The sequence below is a fragment of the Lycorma delicatula genome, chromosome 11 (assembly GCF_047948215.1).
Source record: "Lycorma delicatula isolate Av1 chromosome 11, ASM4794821v1, whole genome shotgun sequence".
Lineage (NCBI taxonomy): Eukaryota > Metazoa > Arthropoda > Insecta > Hemiptera > Fulgoridae > Lycorma > Lycorma delicatula.
Window position 1 is genome coordinate 5341924 of NC_134465.1, and position 13719 is coordinate 5355642.

At 40.3% G+C, this 13719-nt stretch overlaps 2 protein-coding genes across 2 annotated transcripts; one reads left to right on the plus strand and one right to left on the minus strand.

Moving 5' to 3' along the window:
* Window positions 1-4864: 4864 nt before the first annotated feature.
* LOC142332275 (uncharacterized) lies at window positions 4865-8573 on the plus strand. Its single transcript, XM_075378605.1, has 2 exons — window positions 4865-4974; window positions 5061-8573. Exons 1-2 carry the CDS (start codon window positions 4883-4885, stop codon window positions 8569-8571), a joined length of 3603 nt encoding a protein of 1200 aa, XP_075234720.1. The 5' UTR covers window positions 4865-4882; the 3' UTR covers window positions 8572-8573.
* Window positions 8574-8677: 104 nt separating this feature from the next.
* LOC142332446 (uncharacterized) lies at window positions 8678-10068 on the minus strand. The gene is made up of 2 exons (XM_075378889.1): window positions 9548-10068; window positions 8678-8888 (listed from the first exon to the last, which is right to left on the minus strand). The coding sequence occupies exons 1-2, from the start codon at window positions 10066-10068 to the stop codon at window positions 8678-8680; spliced, it is 732 nt and encodes a 243-aa protein (XP_075235004.1).
* Window positions 10069-13719: the final 3651 nt, after the last annotated feature.

Genomic DNA, 13719 nt, shown 5'->3' on the forward strand with positions numbered 1-13719 from the left:
AGCAGAGTATGGGTATTAACACAACAAATTTATTGTTTAAATATATAAAAAAATGTATATTAAAATAATACCATTACAGTTGATGTATGATGTCGCTTAATTAAAATAAAATGAAAAAAACTAAAAATAAACGCCCAAAAATCGGTATGAAAATTTCAAACATTAAATTTGATAAAGCACAGGGTAATTTTTAGTTCTATCTATTAGTAATTCAAGAAGGAGGACACAGTACGTTGACCTCTATTACCGATTCACTAAGATGGGTATGACAGTGACAAAGTTTGATCTATACTACGATTTCTTTTTTTTGTTAGATAAGATTACAACAAAGGGTTTATAAAAATCACACACCTCTTTCTACAAGACAAGGTACTTTTTTATTTATGTTTTTCTGGGCAAAAAACGCTTTTGCGTTATCATCGTCCGAATATAATATATTGGTTGTTAATTTATATAGATTTAAAAATTAACAATTAACGTAAATACATTTCAAACCGAAAAAGCCTGTATTACCTCAATTAAAATAATAAAATTATCGTCTGCTTTACGGCAAATGGCATGATAACTAAAACACACTGCAGTAATTCAAATATATGAATAAGAAACGGACCCAAAGAAATCGTAAAACATGAGATAACATTTCATTATCCCATTTTAACTTTTTCCCTGTTTAGTCTCTGGGAATCACCGTTAGGTAATACTTCAGATGATGAATGAGGAGGATATGTATGAGTAAACAGAGTGAAGTGTAGTCTTGTACAGTCTCAGGTCGACTATTTCTATAAGGAGGAGGAAATTAACGTTATGGGGAAAAAAATACCGGGGGCGAAACGTGGCGACGTATAGGGACAGAGCAAGTGTGGAAGAGTCGGGACTCCCCGATGATCGCATAAGGGACTCTTGAGCTGTGTGAGGATCGCGGGCAGTGAAGGACATGTGAAACGCATGCATGGAATTGGTAGGTTAGGAACGGGAAGGGCGGGCTCCTAGTGGAAGGAGGTGCCGGCCAACCAGATGGGGAGGTCGACATAGCTTAATGAAACTAGGAGGACCTCGATGGGAGAATCTCAGAAGAGGCAAGTCAGGGAGGGAAATCTGCCGTCACGACACTTTGAGGTGACTGAGTTTTGCTTAACGGCGAGGACCGGTTGCTTTGAGGTGGTCTGAAAAAAGGAAATCATGCCGGAGAGAATTCGACGTGCTTACTCAACAACATCATTGACACTATGCTGCAGACGGAACCATCTTGGCACCGGGATGTTCACAATCTTCGTAAGAATCATTTGAAGAAACATGACCGAAGAAGTAAGGAGTAATTTCTTCAAAATTTCCTTTGAGACAAAGGAAATTTTGAGACAAAGTGTTCATATTAAACCAGATTCGATATAAATAGAGTAACAAAAAAAAAGAAGTCAACCGTTTCTGAGATGTGGTTAATTGAAACCCAACCACCAAAGAACACCGGTATCCACGATCTAGTATTCAAATCCGTTTAAAAGTAACTGCCTTTACTAGAATTTTAACGTTGAAACTCTTAACTTAGAAATTAGTCGATTTGCGAAGACGCGTTCACCACCCGGTGGGTTATTTCATTATCCCCTTGATCAGCGTTTCTCAACCTTTCAGTATTTGCGACCCAATTTTCATCGCGTCCCCCTCTCAAACAATAACAATATATACAATAATAATGTATTTTGACGTTAAATTTACACTACGACCTAATTACAAATTACCAAGAATAAGTAAATTTACTGATATTTGGGAACACCGATCCGCTGCATTGACAAACCAGAATCGATGCCTCTCTATTGCTCTCTGTCTTACGTCCATCATATCGGATATTTTCGCCGCTTAGCGATAAGTTCCGATTTGTTTCAAACATTCTGGAACGACTGCGCGACCGTATGCGCAAACATGTATAAATGCTCCGACTCGTTCGATTGTCTGTCTCAATCAAGTCGATCCTTCTATCGTTATCGAATCTATCGTGAATGTGTATGTTGTAATTTGCGTGTAAATTGTAATTCACGGTATTAATTATTCGTGGTAGTAGATTTATACAGAATCATGGATAAATTTTTAAGCGGGCGTAAGCGAGCATTAGACAGTAGTGAAGCATCAACAAGTACACAGACGAGCGTGGTTCCGAAAATAAAATCAAGAAAATATTCTCAAGAATACTTACGTTTTGGATTTACCAGGGGTCATCAGAAAATTAAAAAAATATTCTAATAGCCGGGGCGTGGAATGTTAGAAGTCTAAAAAAGGTTGGTAGGTTATAAAATTTAAAGAGGGAAATGTGTAGGTTAACTGTAAATGTAGCAGGAATTAGCGAGGTTCGGCGGGAAGAGGAAAACGGTCAGGTGACTTTAGAACAATTAACTCAACTTCAAATAAAGGGCAGGCAGGAGTAGATTCCGTAATGAACAAGAAGACAGGGAAGAGAGTAGAGTATTTCAAAAACTTAGCGATAGAATCATTGTAATAAGGATAAAATCAAAACCTAAGCCGACAACGATCGTTAACGTCTATATGCCTACAAGTAGTACGGAAATGGGCATACGGCGTCAGGAAGTGACGTCATCCAAGATGGCGGCTGTCCGCCATCTTGTCGGCCATCTTGTCGGCCATCTTGGAAAATGGCGGACAAGATGGCGGCCAAGATGGCGTCTAGGTCGGCCATCTTGGATGACGTGACGTCGGTGACGCCGTAGCCCGCAGTCTTTCCAACCTGTTTTTTAGGTCGGCCATCTTGGATGAAGTGACGTCGGTGGCGCCGTAGCCTGCAGTCTTTCCGATGTGATTTTTTGGTCGGCCATCTTGGATTGTGACGTCGAAGCCCGCAGTCTTTCCAACCTGTTTTTTTTTAGGGCGTTACTCGAGGATGATCCTGGTCGTCGTAGATCGTGCACCGGGAGTCGGCGCAGTCTTTCCAACCTGTTTGTGACGTCATTGCCCGCGGTCTTTCCTCGAGGATGATCCTGGTCGTTGTGGCGACGATGACAAGGTTCTCGTCGTAGATCGTGCACCGGGAGTCGGCGCAGTCTTTCCAACCTGTTTGTGACGTCATAGCCCGCGGTCTTTCCTCGAGGATGATCCTGGTCGTCGTGGCGACGATGACAAGGTTCTCGTCGTAGATCGTGCACCGGGAGGCGGCGCCCGCCGCCTCCCGGTGCACTATCCACGACGAGAACCTTATCGTCGTCGTCGCCTCGACGCGGATGTTCCTCGAGGAAGATCCGAGGTCTTCGTTGTGGCTCGTGCACCGGGAGGTGGTGTCTGTGAAAAAAAAATTTAGATTTACCTCGAGGATGATCCTGGTCGTCCAGGCGACGGCGTCGGGAGGCGTCGTCGTAGATCGTGCCCCGGGAGTCGGTGTCTGCTGCGCGTGTGTTTGCGCGTGTGTGTGTTAGCGGAGCGACGTAGAGAGAGATGTTTACCGTGCGGGATGCGGCGCTCGACTGACGAACCGTCCGGCCTACGCGTGACTCTCTTGAACAGGAAAACAGTCGCATTTTCCTTATGAACAGGAAAACAGAAATAAATTCTTATTTTTTTCCTTGATTTTTTGGTCGGCCATCTTGGATTGTGACGTCGAAGCCCGCAGTCTTTCCAACCTGTTTTTTTTTAGGGCGTTACTCGAGGATGATCCTGGTCGTCGTAGATCGTGCACCGGGAGTCGGCGCAGTCTTTCCAACCTGTTTGTGACGTCATTGCCCGCGGTCTTTCCTCGAGGATGATCCTGGTCGTTGTGGCGACGATGACAAGGTTCTCGTCGTAGATCGTGCACCGGGAGTCGGCGCAGTCTTTCCAACCTGTTTGTGACGTCATAGCCCGCGGTCTTTCCTCGAGGATGATCCTGGTCGTCGTGGCGACGATGACAAGGTTCTCGTCGTAGATCGTGCACCGGGAGGCGGCGCCCGCCGCCTCCCGGTGCACTATCCACGACGAGAACCTTATCGTCGTCGTCGCCTCGACGCGGATGTTCCTCGAGGAAGATCCGAGGTCTTCGTTGTGGCTCGTGCACCGGGAGGTGGTGTCTGTGAAAAAAAAATTTAGATTTACCTCGAGGATGATCCTGGTCGTCCAGGCGACGGCGTCGGGAGGCGTCGTCGTAGATCGTGCCCCGGGAGTCGGTGTCTGCTGCGCGTGTGTTTGCGCGTGTGTGTGTTAGCGGAGCGACGTAGAGAGAGATGTTTACCGTGCGGGATGCGGCGCTCGACTGACGAACCGTCCGGCCTACGCGTGACTCTCTTGAACAGGAAAACAGTCGCATTTTCCTTATGAACAGGAAAACAGAAATAAATTCTTATTTTTTTCCTTTATCAACTGGTTAAATCCGATTGTATCTGCACACACACATTCACACATGTGTGTGTGTGTGTGTGTGTGTGTGTGACTGACGCAATTGGTCGATGCAATATATATACCTCCATCTCTTTGTAAAATTGTTTCATTCATTTACCGATTTGTGATCAGTGAACACGGTATTATTGTAAACTTAAAAAGACTATTAAGTGTAGTTTTTTCATCACCTTAAGCAACTAGGTAAGTTATTTTATGTAATAAGACTAAGGTAATATTAAATGAAATAAAATAAATGACATAAAGAATATAATTAATAATATAATTTTAAAAAAATATATACAAATAAAATATGATTTTATAAATTTTATAATTTATATCTTCTTCTTCTGTTACTGTCTGAAACACACAAAAAAAAACAATTACCATTTTTAAAAAAAACTAATGTTATGATATATGTTATTTTAATTTGTTTCAGATATTACAAAAAAAAATTGAAATGGTATCACCGGTAGTTATCCAAGCAATAAATAACAACGTCATCCGTCTTCGATGGGACTTGTCTGACTCTGAGGAGATGTATCTCCTTTCAACCCTTCTACGGTATCAGAAGAGCATCCTGAACTGTTTGAAGGAAGAAGGCAGACGCTTTGATGGCAACATAAAATGGTAATTTAAAAAAACGTTAAATGTACTGTTTTTATCTTTAAAAAAAATAGTAGTCAATATGTACTAAAATTATTCTGTTTCTACAGGTACGTTGCAGCAAATGTTGAATTGATGAAGCGGACACATCTCGAAGACGGAGTAGAAACTACATATACCAATTTGTATCTGCATGGAAAAACTAGAACGGTGATAAATTTAGATGATAACACCGACGTTGTTGAAGAATCATGGATAGAATCAGTGGAGAAAATTATAGAGACACTGACCAAATTCATCAACAACGGCAGCGGATGGGTAATGAATAAAATAATTTATATTGATTTAAATATTATCCGTTACCGTCCGTTATATGGCGCCTCTAGTTCATTTATAAAAACACCAAAAAAACTTGTAAAAAGAGAGGCAATAGTTAATGTAAAAAATCCGCATGATGAAAAATGTTTCCTATGGTCCGTACTAGCATACCTGCATGACCAACCAGGTCGGAACTATCGTCAGAGTTGGTATGCACGCTTTGAACATGAAATTAACATGAACGGGATATCATATCCAGTAAAGGTAAAAGACATTGATCGCTTCGAGGTGTTGAACCACACAATAAGCATCAATGTCTACGGCTATGAGGAAGATAACGATCGCGTGTACCCGGTACGTGTTACCGAAAACCGCGATCGTACCCACTGCATACACCTATTGCTGCTTGCAGGGGAGACGAGAGATAAATTTCACTACTGCCTTATAAATACCAAACCAGGTAAAAATGGGCTATCTCGTCTCCTTTCAGGTCTTACAAAACATCACTGCAGCAGTCAATATTGCCCTTACTGTTTGCACCGTTTCAGTTCATCAGACCCACATGTCGCTACACAAAACCTAAACCAACATTTGATCGAGTGTAAGCGACACGGTGCACAAAGGATAAGAGTACCCGATCCCGCTAAAGAAAAGGAATGCGTGATGAAGTTCAGGGACTACTCGTCCACACTACGCGTTCCGTATACGGTGTATGCAGACTTTGAATCATTCGTACATCCGATGGACACTGCCACCCCTAAACCCAACACTAGTTTTTCCGATAAGGTAGCCCATCATCTTCCGTCCGGTTACGCCTATGTAATCGTCGACGAGGAAGGGGAGATTTGTGAAGGTCCTGTAGTCTACCGAGCGAGAACCGATGGTGAAAATATCGTTGAAAAGATGCTGGATGAATTGCTCGGTCACGCCGATAGATTGCACAAAATTATGATTACCGAAAAACCGATGGTGATGACTCCCGAAGACACTGAAACATTTCAAAGGGCTACCGAGTGTTTTCTTTGTCATTGTGAGTTGAACGACGATCGTGTACGTCATCACTCGCATACCACAGGACGGTTTCTCGGTGCATGTCATAACGAGTGCAATTTAAATTGTAAGCGCACCGAGCATATTCCGGTATTTTTTCATAACCTCCGCGGTTACGATAGTCATCATATAGTTCAAGCTCTGGGAAAATATAAGGACGATGTAAAAATAAACTGTATCGCCAACACGTCCGAGCGATTACAGTCACTGTCCGTCGGTTCGTTGAGGTTCTTGGACTCTTTACAATTTCTTTCGTCGTCGCTCGAAAAACTTGTGGAAAATCTTGTAAAAGATTGTCAGGACAAAGACACCGTATTTAAACGTCTCACAAACTGTTACCCGCTACCCGAGAAAAGAGATTGTTTAATCCGTAAAGGCGTTTACCCGTACGAGTACATGACCCATATAAACAAGTTTTTCGAAACCCAACTTCCACCGCAGACGGCATTCTACAGTACGCTAAGAAGAGAGAACATAACGGACGATGATTACGTTCACGCTCAAAACGTGTGGGAATCGTTTGACTGCAATACGTTAGGCGATTACCACGATCTTTATCTTCTTAGCGACGTATTATTGTTGGCAGACGTCTTTGAAAATTTCCGAAGTACGTCTATGCAATATTACGGTTTGGACCCCTGTCACTTTTACTCCACCCCCCATTTCACGTGGAATGCCATGTTAAAATTTACCCGACAAAAATTGGAACTGTTGACCGACATAGATATGCATCTGTTTGTCGAAAAAGGAACACGAGGCGGTGTAGCCATGATTTCAACCAGACACGCCAAGGCGAACAATCCAAACATTCCAGATCAGTATGACCCATCCGAACCCACATCCTGGGTTCAATATTACGATTGCAACAACCTTTACGGGACAGCCATGGTTGAGCCCTTGCCACACGCTAATTTTAGGTGGTTGAGTACTGAAGAGATTGACAATCTCGATATTAACAGCGTTTGCGATCGTAGTGAAAAGGGCTACATCTTAGAAGTGGATCTTGAGTATCCACAAGAATTGCACGATCGTCACAAGGATTACCCTCTCGCACCAGAACGGTTAGTACCAACCGATGATATGCTGTCCCCCTATTTGAAGGACATAAAGAGATGTCCCGTAAAGAAATTATTGACTACATTGTACGACAAACAAAATTACGTTTTACATTACAGAAACCTAAAGTTGTACACTCGACTAGGACTGAAAGTGAAAAATATTCACAGAGTTCTGGAATTCTCCCAGTCGCCTTGGTTGAAACCGTACATCGACTTCAATACTGAAAAGCGTGCACAAGCACGAAACAGTTTTGAAAAGGACTTTTTTAAGTTGATGAACAACGCGGTGTATGGCAAGTCCTTAGAAAACGTACGAAACAGAATAGACTTCCAACTGGTCACTAACGAACGTAAATTGGATAAGGTGATTGCAAAACCGAGAGTTAAGGCTTGGTACATCTATAACAAGGATGTCGTTGGGGTAAGTCTGAAGAAAACGGAGATATTTCTCAATCGTCCGATCTACATCGGATTTACCGTATTGGACATTAGCAAAATGATCATGTACGAATTCCACTATGACTACATGGTGGAAAAGTACGGTCATAATATAAATCTTCTAATGACCGATACGGATAGTCTGATGTATCATATCGTGACCGATAACGTTTACAACGATATTCTTCACGATATCGATCGGTTCGATACTTCAGATTACCCTCGCGATCACGCATGTTTTAGTAATACCAATAAGAAACGACTTGGTAAATTCAAAGACGAAATGAATGGAAAAGCTATTCGTGAATTTGTCGGACTTCGTGCTAAGATGTATAGCATTCTCGAATTCGACAAGAAAGAGAAGAATGTAGCAAAGGGTATTCCTAGAGTATCCATTGCAAAGGATCTTAGACACGATCTGTACAAAAAAAGTCTTTTTAATGATTCCGTTACGTATACAAGCGCGTACGGAATCATAAGCACTTTGCACAATATTTTTTCCATTAACAAGTCAAAGAAATCGCTTTCACCTTACGACGATAAACGTTACATATTAGAAAATAAAATCAACACAGTTCCATACGGACATTACAGTATAAACAAAAAAAAACGTAAACTCCCACCCAACAATGACGACAACACTCCCCAAAAAAGGCCAAGAACCGTAAACGAAGTGCTCATAGCCCACGATCATGACTATTGTAGACCAAGAACCGTAAACGAAACCCTAATAGCCCACGACCATGACTATTGTTAATTTTTTTTATTATGCGGATATATATTGCCTTTCTTTAAAAAACTATTATGTATTATTATAACTAAAAAAAAGTAACTAAAAATAAATTATTGTATTATATTATGTGTTATTTTTTTCTTAAGTAAAAAAACCCTACATACCTCCTCATTAAACTTCTGAGCATTAATACTTTAAATTCCATTGTGGTGTTTCTTGATAAAAAAAAATTTAAAATAAATTTGGTTAATACTCTAGTATTGTTACGCCGAAATTCAATTAATAATCGATAGTAATCTTCTTTGAAGAAAACTGCTGCACCAGGTCGTGATTGTGACACCCTAAATAGAAAACGTAAATTTTCCAAGATTCTATTTGAAAAAAACAACCTTAATCTAGAATTATAACTTAATGTACTTACTAGTAGCACCATCCATCGCTGATGGAATCATCCTTCCACCAGTTGCGTACCGTTATATTAACAGTAGATCCATTTTGTAATTTAAACTCGTGATTAATATAATCCATTTTACTAAGATGTGTGGTCAAATGTAAACTAGCATACGTTATGTTTGAAACATAACCGAATGGACTGTTCACATATGGACACACATCACTCAAATGTACTATATTTACCCCACGTAAAAATAAATATAAAATGGTATCTATTGGAAGATATTCGGTGAATAACCCGAAGAAATTATCTACTGTAACCCACAAACTAATACGCATATGGTGATCTTGTGAATTATGAAACATATGTTTCAAAAGTATCATCTCCTCTTTTGAGGGTTGTGATGTTATAGACTGTTTTAGTATCACCACCCACGACATGTAAACTAGAGATGATGCTGATGGCATTTTGAATAACTAACTCACTTGGTACTCGATTGTAAATGCTGTTTTAATTACTATACCCCCTCCACCCTATTCAATCCCCACCATACCCAATCAATACCTAATGTAAAAAAAAAATACATAATTTAAAAATATTACATACCTTTCAATTCCACAGTATGAAGATATTTCACGCCGACAGAGGGCACACCTTCCATCGTTTACGATCAGCATGCCTGCACACCCGTCGCAGTATCTATGGTTGCATCCTTCAACCTGAACAGATACCGGTTCTGATAAACAGACCGGGCATCTGTTTAAGTTGTCAACAACTGATCCAGCGACGGATTGCAGACTTTCTTGTTCTGTAAACGACGGAAGGTGTGCTTCTGACGACGATGACGTTGAAGGTAATGACAGTATTGCTGATATTGTGCTTATGTGTGGTCGTCTTGGTAGAGACGCTGTAGGTTGATGTCTTGGTGGAGACGCTGTAGGTTGATGTCTTGGTGGAGACGCTGAAGGCGGTCGTCTTGGCAATGTTAGTATTGCTGGTGCGCGTCTAATTACTGGTCGTCTTTGTTGAGGTGATGGTGGTGGAGACGCTGGTGACGGTTGCGGTGTTGACTGATGAGATGATGGTGAAGGAGACGCTGGTGACGGTAGCGGTGTATCTTCCTCCATCTCTCTAATTATTCTAAAACACCTCCTTTTTATTCTGTTTGCAGAATTAATAATATCTAGACACGCGAAGTATACCTCTTCAGCGTCATCCGTGTTTCTAAGGAGCCTCACACAGGCATGATTAAATGCGGCTCTTGCAGAAGATATTTCTCGTATGTTCTCCATCTTATCCAAGTGAAGTTTTAACAGCGAATGCTATACATAACAATTACTTCAATAATGTAAACTTTTTATCTCTGTAGGCGTTTCCGTTAAAAGCACTTGTATATTATATGTTAAACTCATTATCAATTTCCGTCTGCAGTTTTTTTATCGTATATAATTTATGCAATTATTAAAACGCAATAACAAGGAAAATAATATTATTTTCCTTGTTCTTGATATTATTTTAAAATAATATTATTTTAGTATTTTTTTTCCTTGTTCTTTAAAATATATTTTTTTACTATTTTTTCCTTGTTCTTTAAAATAATATTTTTTTAATATTTTTTCCTTGATCATATTTTTTTACTATTTTTTCCTTGATCTTTAAAATAATATTTTTTAAATATTTTTTCCTTGATCAGTTTTAATAATTTTTATCACTGTTGTTCCAACTAGTATTTACAATGGATGTGTTTTTTAGACTTAATACTTTTTACACTATTACAAGAATCGGTAATAAAAAGATTTTTGTTCCAAAGTGGTCAAGTAAATTATCTACTGTACCAATTCAATCGCCTAAAAAACTAGCCTTATTAGGCTTTATTTATGAAGGTGATGGTCTACGAGTAAGATGCGTAGATTGTGGTGTATGTGTAAATATGTGGGAACAATTTGATAACCACCAAACACATAAAACTTCTTGTAAATTTTATTAAGAAAAAAAAACACATCTATAAATTTAAAACGGTCCTTTTCAGGACCACCCTAAACCCCCCGATTCGATACTTGAGAATAAATTATTAACTGATTTACAGTATTGTAAATCAATTAATGATTTAACTATTTTATCGAAACGGCCGGTGCCAAGGCCGGGATATAAGAGTGGTGAGGTGGGTAAAAAAAAATAAAGAAATAAAGATTCTTTTTTTTCTTCCTATTCCTATCCAAATACACACACACACACGAAATACGGTCACAGTACAACAATGAACGTCAAGACGTCAATAGCTAAAGAGCTCCATCGACAGGCGCGTCGAAACTACCCCACAAGACGCGTTGAACTTAAAGGTATTTCAGACCTATATCAAGCTGACCTTGTTGAGATGATACCGTATGCTAAATCGAACAAAGGTTATCGTTACATACTGACGATGATAAATTGTTTTTCTAAACTAGCATTTGCCGTACCGATTAAAACCAAAACTGGTACGGAGATCGCTAAAGCCCTCAAACCCATATTGGATAAACACAAGATGCGACATTTTCAAACCGATTTGGGTAAAGAGTTCTACAATCCGTCGGTTAAACGACTCTTACAGTCGTACAATATAAATCACTATTCCACACATTCGGATAAAAAAGCGTCGATAGTCGAACGATTTAATCGAACACTGAAAACGATGATGTGGACAAAATTTACCGAACAAGGAACCTACAGGTGGTTAGAATTACTACCGAAATTGATCGCAAAATACAACAACACCAGTCACCGCACTATCGGAATGAAACCGAAAGATGTAAATAAGCGAAACCAAGCCGCTGTTTTACAGCGGTTAAATACGGTACTCTATCGAAAACCTACTTTACCGAAATACAATGTCGGCGACCGAGTGCGTATAAGCAAATTTAAAAAGACATTCGCCAAAGGATATCTACCGAATTGGACGAATGAAATATTTATCGTACATAAGGTACATGATAATACGCGTCCGTGTACTTACACGTTGATCGATGTTCACGGTGAGGTGGTGAGCGGTAAATTTTACGCTGAAGAGCTCACTAAAACTAACGTTACAAATAATGTGTATTTAGTCGAGAAAGTCTTACGAAGAAAAGGCGATAGGCTATTTGTAAAGTGGCAAGGATTTGATGGAAAACACAACAGTTGGATACATAAGGCGGATTTGGTGTAGTGAATCGATCAGTCATAAACATGAAGTTGGAACGTCAACAGGTCGGTAATATCACGCTAGAAAACTTCGACGATTATACAGGAGCCGGGTGTGGAGAGGGAAAAAGGTCTCGTCATGGACCTCTTCTACCGAATACAATCAGATGTATTATCTGCGGACCGTCTAATTGCGGAAAAACAAATGTCCTATTCAACTTGCTGTTCTCACCGGTCGGTTTACGATTCAGAAATATTTATGTGTTTTCCAAATCGCTGTACCAACCGAAATATAAGTTTCTAGAACATGTCATGACCGGTGTTCCGGAGATCGGCTATTTTGCCTATTCTGAAAACGATCATGTAATGGCACCTGACGAAGCGGAACCGAACTCGATAATGATTTTCGACGATGTAGCTTGCGAAAAGCAACATAATATTCGCAAATACTTTGCAATGGGACGTCACAACAACATCGATAGCTTTTATTTGACACAGACATATTCCAATGCCGGGAAGCACCTTGTACGGGACAACGCAAATCTGCTTCTTATATTCAAACAAGATGACCTCAACTTACATCACATATATCAAGATCATGTAAATACCGATATGAAATTCGATCGGTTTAAAAGTCTGTGCGGTGTTGCATGGGGAAAACGACATGGATTTTTGGTTATGGATAAGGAGAGTGATATCAACGGTGGACGGTATAGAGTAGGCTTTGATGTTTTTGTAAAAGAGATCAGTTGATAGTCGGTAACAATGGCAAGCATACACACTTACGAGGACTGTATACCGTACGCTAACGCGAAACATTTTAGACAAAAGCCGCAAAACAACTTGTGTTCCAAATATTTTAGCGCCCGTCAGAAGTTTTGCGGCAATTACGTTTGTCGCAAAGTGAATTACTGTGAAAATAAAGACCGACGTTGTTGGCGACATGTAAAAAGAATGAATCGTGACTATCCGTTGGTCGTACTGTTGATGATTACTAGCGAAGGTAAGATTTTCAATAAGCGTATATGGTTAAAATTTTTAGAAGAATGTGACAAGTACGAGATGCCTATCGAACTGGTGATTTACGATAAAAACATGTTCAACACAACAGTCCGACACGGATGGAATTTTATTTCAAGATTTAGACCCTCTCCGCTCGTGTACAAAAAGCCTTTATTGGAACTTCGAAACCGTCATGCGTCTATGGACTATACAAACGTTTACATGCACATGTTGGAATACGGTAGTCGCCTAGAAGGAGCGAGATGCTGTATAGTGATCACGGAACGAACTATTCCGATAAGATCGTCCAAGACGTTGTACCGCTTAGCGTTATCATACGGTAGAAAATGTTTTGTGGACACGGCTTACGGAGTACAATTTACCGACCAAGTACCGGAAACATTACCGATAAGACGAGGAGGATTACCGTTTGACATCGTAAACAACAGGGCGCAGGCGCTCTTTTCTGGCGAATTTCTAAACGAAGCGCTACCTACGTTGCGATTATACGCAGATTCGTTCGGATTGAAGTACAACGAACAACGCGAACTGTTTGAAATCCAAAACGAAGACCTACTGCGAAAGTGGTGCGAATATGCAGGAGCGAAACCGGACGA

Excerpts from the sequence above, each read along its gene's own strand:
- LOC142332275 (XM_075378605.1), top strand. The coding sequence starts at position 4,883 with ATGTATCTCCTTTCAACCCTTCTACGGTATCAGAAGAGCATCCTGAAC. Across the intron at positions 4,975-5,060 it reads TTTGATGGCAACATAAAATG|GTACGTTGCAGCAAATGTTG; the intron begins GTAATTTAAAAA and ends CTGTTTCTACAG.
- LOC142332446 (XM_075378889.1), bottom strand. The coding sequence starts at position 10,068 with ATGGAGGAAGATACACCGCTACCGTCACCAGCGTCTCCTTCACCATCA. Across the intron at positions 8,889-9,547 it reads TCATACTGTGGAATTGAAAG|GGTGTCACAATCACGACCTG; the intron begins GTATGTAATATT and ends TTTTCTATTTAG.